This window comes from Crocodylus porosus, unplaced genomic scaffold (assembly GCF_001723895.1).
Source record: "Crocodylus porosus isolate Cpor-Errol unplaced genomic scaffold, CroPor_comp1, whole genome shotgun sequence".
Classification (NCBI taxonomy): Eukaryota; Metazoa; Chordata; order Crocodylia; family Crocodylidae; genus Crocodylus; species Crocodylus porosus.
In genome coordinates this window covers 231,480,872-231,491,981 of record NW_017728886.1, presented here as the reverse complement: position 1 = coordinate 231,491,981, position 11,110 = coordinate 231,480,872, and the positions used below count along the sequence as shown (strand labels likewise).

Genomic DNA, 11,110 nt, shown 5'->3' with positions numbered 1-11,110 from the left:
CCAGCTCCTGCTGCTGCATGCGACCCAGGAGGGCATGGGGGTACGTGCCCCCAAATCTGCATGGGCCAGGGCAGGCTGCTGCTGTAGGCTGGGGCCAGGGCTGTGCTGGGCTCTTCCCGGTAGGCGGCAGCAGTGCTGGAAGGGAGGGTCAGGGAGGCTGTGGCAAATTCTGCGGTGGCTGCACCCCCCCTGCCATAGTGCCTCCCAGCGCTGCCACCGCCTGCTTCAAGTGCAGCCTGGCCTGCCCCCCTGGGAAGAGCCTGGCGCTGTCCCAGCCTCAGAGACGGCCTGCCCTGTCCCATGCAGTTCCAAGGGAACACGTCCCCCATGTTTTAAGGGGTGTGCATAGCAGCAAAAGCTGTGTTCCGCCGGAGTTCCTTTTGGAAGTACTAAATGATGGCGTAGTAACAACAGTGCTGTAAGTGCACATGTAGGTGTATCCAATAAATTGCAACATATAGTTTTGTAGGGTGACCACAGAGTGATTAGTCCTTTAGTTCTAATCATGGTTCATATATTGTAGCACAAGTTGTGAGGAACTGGAAGATGCTCACTTAGGGTGCCTCCCCAAGCAGGGACACGGACCTCACAGGAACAGAACTTTCATGCTGTGGCGAGAGCTCCCAGTCCGCCCCAGCCCGGCTTTATCACCTCAGCAGGTGAAGTGGATTGGTGTAAATCCACTGCTGGGGCAACATCCGGGGGCTGGGGGCAGAACCAGGGAAGGGAGAAGAGCAAGGATGGTGGAAGAGGGCAAGAATGAAGCCTGGGAGTGAGAGACACTGGGAGAATGCCCCAAGGACAGGGTAAGCGTCCGGTGGGACTTCAAAGAGGCAGTGGAACCCTCGCCTAAGGGGTGAAGAGGAGGGTGAAGAGGAGGAAGAAAAAGCCCCAAAGCGGGAGAGATCTGCAGTGGAGTCAGAGGCGGATACTCCCAAACCATTGGCTCAGTTTGTTTTTTTTCTTTTCTCGGCTCCGTTTATTTTGAAGATATGGCTCAATCGTCGCAGGCTGCCCATTGAGCCTGAGATCGCCAGGGCAAGACAAAATACTCAAAAGGAAAGTAGGTGTCTCCCAGACGGAGGGAAGAAGGACCTGCTTCCCTAGTGGCTCCACTGTGAGACCTGAGGGACTTGAAGCCAAGGCAAACTGGGGAAAGAGGGATGGGGAAGGCCAACCCTCCCATCTCTCATTGCCTAGTTGTGCTAAGGATTTCCTCTGCTTGTTAAGCGACCACATGCTGTCAACTGGGTTCACCATGATCTGCTGGCTGGAAACTGGCTCTGTGGTTGGACCTGGAGGGTGGCAACTGATGAAGTCAATCATCATGGTGCCCTGTGACCAGTGGGGTCCCCCAAGGCTCTGTCCTTGGACCCATATTGTTCAACATCTTCATTAATGATGTGGATATTGGAGTCAGAAGTGGACTGGCCAAGTTTGCTGATGATACCGAACTTTGGGACAAAGCATCCACACCTGAAGACAGGAGGGCAATCCAGACTGACCTGGACAGTCTCAGCAAATGGGCAGACAAGGACCTGATGGTGTTTAATGTTGAAAAATGCAAGGTTCTCCACCTTGGGAGGAAAAACCTGCAGCATCCTTATACGCTTGGCAGTGCTACGCTGGCTAGCACTACAGGAGAAAGAGACTCGGGGGTCATCACTGTTCACAAGATGAACGTGAGCCTGCAATGTGATGCTGTGGCTAGTTGTAAGGGGGTGAAGAAGGTGCTGGGCCAGGGCGGCCCCAGCGGCGGTGGGGTCAGGCCCGACTTCCGGGTCACGGCGGAAGGCAAAGCACCAAGGCTTCCCCTTTCTAGGAACCCAGAAGTACCCAGATTGGGACCTGCCCGGGCGGATAAAAAGAAAGCTCCGGAGTCATCCGAGGGGGCGGTGGATCCGGAGGCGGAGGCGGCGGATCTGGAGGCGGAGGGAGTCTGTGCAGATGGAGGCAGGCTGCGGAGGGTCCAAGTGGCTTGGAGGAGAGTCCGGACCTTCTGGAGCCGGACGAGACCCGGAACAGGTAGCCAGCCGAGGGGCAGCGGTGGGGAGAAGCCCAAACGCCCCGAAGAACCGGGGACCGGGTCAGAAGCGGGAGAGGAATACTCCCTCCCCAACCCACGGAGAGTTGAGGCCTTGATAGAGGGGTTACCACCCCGGAGGCTCAACAGCCGGAAGGGACATTCATGAGGTAGCGGTACTTGGAGGAGCAGCGCGATCCAGAGCGCTGCAAGACTTGGGGGACCACTTTAGCACGGCGGCCATCCCGGAGGACTAGGCAAGGGTGTAGGGGTGGAGGAGCCCTCAGGACCCCTGGACCCAGCCGAGACTGAGTGCCGCTTCTGAACTGTACGCGCCACAATATTTTGAACTCCTAATTTTACCATCAAAGTCGTGGCAGGTGAGACTGGCGTGGGTACAGTGAGGACAGCACATCCCACTCTGGCCAGGGGTCCCCTGTGAGGCGGTCGGTTGACGAACGGCCCCGCACACTAGTAAAGCGAGCAAAACACTGGCTTGCATCCATAGATGCTTCTCAAGCAAATCCCAGGATGTCCTTCTCCCCCTGTACTCGGCCTTGGTGAGAACACAGCTGGAGTACTGCGTCCAGTTTTGGGCTCCACAATTCAAAAAGGATGTGGAGAAGCTTGAGAGAGTCCAGAGAAGAGCCACGCGCATGATCAGAGGTCAGGAAAACAGATCTTACGATGACAGGCTGAGAGCCATGGGGCTCTTTAGCCTGGAAAAGCTCAGGCTCAGGGGCAATCTGATGGCCACCTATAAGTTTATCGGGGTGACCACCGGTACCTGGGGGAACGTTTGTTCACCAGAGCGCCCCACGGGATGATGAGGTTGAATGGTTATAAACTACTGCAAGATCATTTCAGGCTGGACATAAGGAAGAATTTCTTTACTGTCCAAGCCCCCAAGGTCTGGAATAGCCTGCCATCGGAGGTGGTCCAAGCACCTACATTGAACACCTTCAAGAGAAAATTGGATGCTTATCTTGCTGGGATCCTAGGACTCCAGCTGACTTTCTGCCCTTTAGGCGGGGGGCTGGACTCGATGATCTCCCGAAGTCCCTTCTAGCCCTAATGTCTATGAAATCTACTCATAAAAAAAAAAAAAAAAGAAGAAAAGAGGAAGGAAGGAAGGAATCGCTTCAGGCTGATTATTTTACCATCCTTTTCCCAGGGCTTCGGGAACTGGGGTGAAGACCAGTGGTCAGTTGTGGTGGAGGCAGGTAGTCACCACCTCCCTTTCATTAACATCTCAAAAGAAAAAAAAGAGCAAGAAAGAGATCTCTTCAACATCAAAGTTGTGGCAGGCGGGAAGATAGAGAGTGTAGGACCCCACCTACACTGACCAAAAGTTGTAGCCGCCCCGAGAGGGCCAGTGGATGTCAGCAGGACGTAAGGGTATGCACCTGTACCCAGTGGCTACCTGACACAACTAATTAAAATAAGGTACTGTTCTACCTCTCCTAATTGTCTTATTTTCCACACACTATCCTAAGTAGATAGCTGGAGTCCTGTGTGTAGACTAACCCACAGATGTAGATTCCCTAGTCTGTATACTGTCAACTGATATAGCTCACATGAAACCCTACACGACTAATCCACATAGCACTGGTAGTTAGTTACCTTGTAGACAAAACAGAATCATAGATAATTCCCGTATCTTTAATCAAACGTAGATTTCCATATGAACCACTAGGAGCATACATCTAGACAACTGAATTTTGTTCTTAATCTTAACCTAACAGCTAAAAACATAATAATCATCTTGTACTTCGAGGCAAATACATAATTTTTCACATATTATATTTATTTACAAAGCTCTATGTATGTTCCTCAGTCAGACCTACTTCACCATCAAAAAGAGCCACAAACACAAATTACCTTACAGTGGGCGCTGTGATAATTCCAATGAAAAGAATTCTGCCCCAACTCAAAGGGTGGCTTGCTTGGAACACAAAGATATGTTTCAAAAAGAAAGTGTTCAACTCAGTCAGCTGAAAATTAAAAGAGTCACATAACAAGGTTTTAAGTCACAAACAGTTGCACACACTAGAGACTGTTCAGAAAATATTCAAAAAGCACCTGGAGAGTCCTGTAGCACAATAACCACCTCTGCTGATTGTAATATTAAAGTGCCTCAAATTCCTGCTTTAGAACATGCATACAGCTTTTGCATACCTGAGGTAATCCAACAATAGTGCCAGTTAACAGGCTCATCGTGAAAATTATGTCCCATTGACTTCACTTGTGTAGTTTTTATTAAATTTACTTGTAAGGTAAGGTATTTCAGCAAGCTCTTAGCTTTGAGGACATAGGCAGCCTTACTAAAACTTCATGCACCTGAAGTCTGGCATGCTGGGATAAGCTTGTTGAATGAGGGCCAGAATTCTGATCATCATACTGGTACACCTACAGAGGTTGGGAAACGCTTGTCCCTCACCTCTTACAGTTCTCCATTCCAGCAGCTAACCACATGGCCAGCATGTCGATCTGTAACCATTTGTTTCTTTCACAGATACTGTAATTTCACTCCTAAATTAAACTATAGTCTAACTCAGTCATATAGCATCCAGATTAGTTTTTGGTATCAATTCATTTAATTGAATATTTCAATGATGGACTGAGATAAGAATTTAATATCTTCCAACCTAACACAGCCAGTAAGTAAAGTGAGCTGATACAAGCTCTGATTTCACATAAGTTATTTTTTACCTGCCAGATGATCATGAAAAGGTAGATTCCAGCAACTCTTTGAAATGAAGACTTGGGGTCAAACCAGCGGACATAGGTCCAGCTAGCTGGAGTGAACTGTAATACAGCTCTTTTGATTTTTCCTGTGGTGGTGTGAATGTCCCTGAAAGAAGAGAATGGCTACAGTAAAGACAAGGAAGAGGGAAGGAAAAAATGTGATACCTCACTATAGCTGTTCTATAACAAGTCATGATACAGTACTCTTTCCCCATTAGATTATTCAAGGGCAAAGGCTTGCATATGATTTTGCACTATAATGAAGGGTGTTGTTAAGAGACAGAACTCATTCAGTGTTTCAATAGAGGCAATCTACTACAAAAAACAGTGTTCTTTGTAACCAGCTAACTGCAGACTTTAAAAGTCAGCAGCAAAAGCAAAAATTGGGAAGTACTGAAGTCTAATTCCAAGCGCTGTTGAAACTGACCACATTCAGTGACTTTCAAGTATTATCCTTTTTCCCTCGGGGAAAGAAAATAGAGGGACTTTATTAAAATGACAGATGTAGCAAGTTCCCCATTTTCATCCTGCTCTACAATTTCATTGTCCTCATCAAGGAGAAGGAAAGGGCAATTCTTCTACTGACTCCATCCTTTAAGTACTTGCCTTAAAGTTTTATCTGTTTAGAAGCATATAGGACTCCCATTTCACAGGCCCAATTGCATCACTTAGGCAGCACTCCTGGCATTTGCTGGACTATGATTGGGCTCAGTCTGGGCCCCTTGCATGGCAGTGTGCAAGCTATGGGACTAGCCATCATTTATATAGTTCCCTAAATTTAATATTTCCAAATATGGGAAGAAGGAAAGTCTTGTGTCTGGGTTACAATGGTTTTATTAACATCTATTTAATTCAAGCAAGTGACAAGCAGGGGGAAAGGTGAACTCGGAGAAAACTGCCTAATCTCTCCTCCAGATGATGGCTGTGAGAGCTAGAAGTCAAGATACAGCCTGAGGCAATGTCACTATCCCACTCTAGATCTTTGCACCTCTAGCTGAAGTAGGAAAACCTAGATTTGATAGCTCACATATATGTTGGGGGGTATTTTAATTTGAGACACTGTCTTTAGCACAAGAGAAGCAGCAAAGAACATTCTTTCCTTTGCGATTCACCTTCACATAAACAACCAAGTCATTTACAATGTTAGGAATGTGAATATGAATCTAAGATAATGGAAAAAGTACTGCAGACAGTTTCCTTAGTGGATAATACTATACATCTGTACTCTATCTACATCTGCAATGCATCTTTTCACAAACTAAAGGAGCATGAACAATACATCTACATCTACAATACTTCCTCTACCTCTGATGGACTGAGATAATCCTAGGCCTCCTCCTGGGAAACTTCTCTAGCTAAAGGAGGTAGATTGATTTAGTATATATGTTCAAACTAAAGGGCAGTAGATTTGCGCTCTATTATTAGCACTGACAAATTCACTGCAAACAACTTTGGGAGAAGCACTTTTAAACTATTTGTGTTCCAAGTTCCCCCCTGTAAGGCATGGACAAAAAGGCTTACCATCTTGTAAAATTGTGAGAGAAACTAAATGATTAGGATCTATGCATGACTTTCATTACAGAATAGATTCTGTCTTATTCACAATGAATATTAGCCTGTTTTGCAAATGATTCCACAGATACTAACAGAGCCCTTGCTACAGAAGGGAATCAGAATTTGACAGACTATAAAAGCTAGGCATTATTACTGTGTCACTCATTAGAGCAAGAGATGCCAAACCTTTACAATCAGAAGGTTAAACAGGACAGACAATTCAGGTATCTGTGCATCTGGTTCTCCATTTTCTTTAAACAATGTTTTGCTGATACATAAGACTAAAAATTGACAAATCATTTCCATCATTTTGTATTCTTGTCATCAACTCTCACATATTTGATTACAAGCAGAATTTTACACAATTATAATTGAAAGAATATGCATTAAACAATAGATGGTGCCCCAACATTATTAATCATTTTATAACATTGTAAGCATACATTAACTACACCCTACTTCTACAGAAAAAGACTTTTGTAACAAAAATCCATTTCCTGAGGCACTACAAATTCAGAATCATACACTGCAATATCAAACATGCTTACTGGCTTTTATTTTAGAACCTACTTGAAGCTTGCCCAGTGATAGGTCCTCATCTCCAAGAAACGACAAACTACCATGCCCAGCCAGATCCCACCTCCATTACATAGCAGGATGTCCAAAATGACTTGATCCCACCAGCATTCAGCAAAATTAGGCAGAAGATGCATAAAGAAGAGCTACAGAATACAACAAAAAGATTCTGGGTGTGAAACAACATAGAATTCAAACAATTTTATAAGGTTGTTTTTCCTGCTACCAGCGATGAATGAACGAATTAAACATCTTATAGCTTACGCATGGTCCAAAGCCCACTGAAGCCAGTGGAAAAACCCTTATTAAGCTTTAGCTAAAATCCTGATGAAAATACCTAAAGTTTCTTTCCTCTTTACTTTCTGGTGCTGCACAATCTACAGGAATATAGCACAAATTTTGACTTTTGAGGCATAATTCAACATCGTAACACAAAACCATTTCAGAAATGCAGCAATTGTGCAGAATAACTGCATGCCTTTGTGGGAAGGAAAAAGAATATTTTGTTGCTTTTCTAAAACCAAATATTCACATTAACGATCTCTTTTGTTTATGAATGTTCAACTGACTGCTCCCAGAACTTCCAGCAACATATAATAAGTAGAGGTGCATTGATACATCGGTCCAATATCAGGTTGGCACCAGTATAATGAAAATTGACTGTATAGGGAATCAGCTTTTTTTGCCTTATGTGACTGATAATTTGGCCAATAAATGCCCCATGCATGTGCACAGCATGTAGGCACCAAGGAGCACAGCAGCTTGGAGAGCTGCGTCCAACTAGTAAGTGTGTTGTAGTGGAAGGGAAGCGGGGAGGGAAGAGGCGTGGGGGCTGGGGCAGATAGAGGCCCCTGCAGTGATGGAGGGGGAGGGGCTGGGGCTGGGGCAGGATGCAGCTGCGGCTTGTCTGGGGGAGGGGGAGAGTGTAGGGTGACTCCCACCACTGCACACACCCTAGGAAAGCATGTGGGCCACGTGCCCTTAGGTCTGCACGAAGAGCAGGTGGGCTGCCACTGTCAGCTGGGCCCAAGGCTGAGGCTGCACCAGGCTTTTCCTGGAGGGGCCTGGGCCAGGCTGTGCTCAGGGTGGGGGGCAGTGCTGGGAGGGCTACAGTGAATTTTGGAGTGGCTACAGCCCCCACAACCCCTGCTCCCAGGGCTGCTGCTGCCTGCCCCGAGCGCAGCCTGGTCCAGTCCCTGCTGGGAAGAGCCCAGCGCAGCCCTTGCCCCAGCCCACAGCAGCAGCCCACCCCACCCCGTGCAAATCCTGGGACATACGCCCCCCCTATGCCCTCCCAAGGTGAATGCAGGGCAGAAGCTGCCAACCCCCACCTCACCCCGGACAAGCCGCGGCTCCATCCTGTGCCCCGCCCTGCCCTGGCTGGTAGTGCCTGCCCCAGCCCCAATACCTCCCTCACTGCAGGGGCCTCGATCTGCCTTCTCACGCCCCTTCCCTCCCTCCTTCCCTTCCACTACAACAAACTTATCAGCTGGACGCTGCTCTTCAAGCTGTTGGGCTGCGTATCAGAAATTGGATTGGTGTTGACCGATATGCCTCCCTAAAAATCAGCTATCAGTACACCCCTAACTAAAATATAAAAATATTCTAATTATTATCACAATGGTCAATACCGAGATATGTTGGGGAACAAAAATATTTAAGACTTGGTCTAATTTAACTCTTTTGAGAACATTTTGTCTTTTTCTGTTAAAGATAGTTTTAGGGAAATGAATGCTTATAAAAGCTTAAGTGCCATTTTTCTTTTCCTAGGTGAGCCACTTAATGACCATGCAAGCTTTGCCATATTGTCAAGCTGAAGTGTTTCGTTCTTGTTCCGAAAGGACCTCAGAGAAGGTGGATACTTCACTCTCCATGCTCATGCAAGCACTGCATCTCTGCAAAGTGTGAATCCAATGGTAATGAAGTTTTTTAGAACCTGTGACTTAAGTCAGATCAGACTGTAACAACTCCAAATCATACTCAGGCTATATTCAACTTGGCCTCACAGGGCACATCCAGATGAGTGTGGATATGTGGCATGCAGTGCCAGAGACCTGCTTGAGGTGCAGCATGCCACACATGCAAGTGTTTCCTGAGCTGCTACTTTGCATTGCAGGGGGGTGGTATGACTGCAGGAGATCCTGAGGATGAACCCCCGCCACCCCCAGGCCTAAAAAAAAAGCAGGGTGTCACATGTGGCGGCAGCCTAGCCAGAGCATAGCTAGCCAGAGCCATGCTCTGGCTGCTGGCCAGGCTCCCTGCTTCAGAAGTGCCATGGCTGCAGCTCTCAGAGGCCCCCTGGACCCCAGGTAAGGCCGCTGGGGCCAGCCCAGGTGCCAGCTCAGCCTCCCCTACCACACCCAGAATAATGTGCTGCATGCTAGATCGCACATGGCATAGCTGTTTCCCAGCGCAAGCAGCAGTGGCACAAAATGTGCCAATACTACCTGAGCACAGAGAAAACAGATGTTCCCACTTGTGGGAACATACTAAGGTTGCCAACCTTGCAGGACTGCCCTGGAGTCTCCAGGAATTAGATTAAATCTCCAGGAGACTGCTGAGTGTCACCCAGGAGATAAATTATAGGGTATTCATTAAAATCAGTATTCAATGTTGAATCTGATGTATACAGTAGTCCTGTGGGTTTTTAAAAATGTAACAGCCATGTGCATTTGCCTTCCTAACAAAGTTTCTGTGCCGTAATTAGCATCAGTATGCCATGTGATGAAACCTCCTGGAACAGATTCAAACAGTTGACAACCCTAGGACATACCCATAGGAGTAGGAATGTAGGAACTTTGCCTAACATTAGTTTTTGAAACTCTTGCTCTCTCTCTATCTGTGCTATGCTACATATTTCAAGCACAGCATACTGGGATCTGGCATATTCCCTGCTTCTCAGGAAACAGCTATGCTCTAATCTTGAGTGAGGAAGATGGAATGCAACATTGAGACAAAGTAAAACAGCATCTCACTAGAAATGGATTGTGGAGTTTCTTTCATTTTGTTTTAAGTGAAAAGAAGTGAGCTGCTTCAACTGTAAAAACAAAAACTGACCCAAGGACCTGAGACTGGATAGCATTCAGCAATTCATCAAAAAAATTAGGAAGTGGCATTTTAGGCAACCCCTTTAGAACATTCAAGGACTTGCTGAGAAAAACATCTGAGGAATATTTTTTCTTTCATAATACATCAAAAATTGCCACTCAGTTCTGCTCCCATATAGCGTTTTTCTTTTTTTTTTTTAAACACAGTAAAAGCAATGGACCTGCTTGGTCCCTTGCATACGACTAGAATTTCACACTGAAACATCTTCCTGGTGCCAGAAGCATGCAGAAAGATGTTAATCAGATGTAGGGGAAGGGGCAGAAAGAATGCTTGTAGAAAGAAAGGACGTTGGTTATTTTATAAGAAGTTACAGTGATAGTCTCTCCTTTTGGGAATGACTGCAATACAGGAACTGTTTAACAACTTTATCACTTTTAGGAAGAAATTTACATTTCTTCTACGGAATTAAGTTGCATGTGAACGGTTATGCTGTTAATAACAATTTCAAGTTTTTAAAAACCTAATCTGAAATTGTAACTACATCTACTTCTTATACATCTTAACTCAGAATATTTGGTGATCTTCTGTATTACAGTATTTTGGCCAAAAGCATTACACATTATAGCCAACAAGGCAAAATGTGAACAGAACACAGATGTTTGATTTTTAAACTTTGCTGGGGTGGTAGTGTGCAGCAAAAGGAAAGAGACGTATGCTTGAATCCCACCTTTAGTAAGAAACATTGCCACATGTTTAGGCATTCAGTTTCAATATGTAGACTTAGCTAGCTGTTAACAGGAGTTAACAGTGTTAACAGGAGAGGAACAACACAGACCCTCTGCAATACCCATGATAACTTCTGTAGGTTACTTCTGACTCATTTGAGTCAATACATGAAAAATACATTTAGCGGGAGCAAACTCCCTATAGGTTGAACTTGGAAGAGACATAATTTATTCCAGCATCTTGCCCTTCACCAGCAGGAAATACCGGTCATGACATGATGTTAAGTTTCACAGTTTCTACGGTCGGAAGGGACCTGAGCAGATCATCTACTCCGACCCCCTGCCATGGCAGGAAAGAGTACTGGGGTCAAACGAGCCTGCACCACTTCTCTTGGAAGCTGGTTCCAGACCCTAGCCGCCCTGACTGTGAAGTAGC

The 11,110-nt window shown here is 46.1% G+C and overlaps 1 protein-coding gene across 1 annotated transcript in view; it reads right to left on the bottom strand.

Annotated features, from left to right (window-relative positions):
* The window catches only part of PTDSS1 (phosphatidylserine synthase 1), a 55,440-nt gene that overhangs the window by 14,437 nt on the left and 29,893 nt on the right, over positions 1-11,110 (bottom strand). Inside the window, exons 6-8 of the mRNA XM_019550797.1 lie at positions 6,896-7,047; positions 4,736-4,877; positions 3,905-4,017 (exon numbers count right to left, since the gene is read on the bottom strand). Of these exons, the coding sequence (XP_019406342.1) occupies positions 3,905-4,017; positions 4,736-4,877; positions 6,896-7,047 (407 nt within the window). The remainder of the gene's footprint in view (positions 1-3,904; positions 4,018-4,735; positions 4,878-6,895; positions 7,048-11,110) is intronic.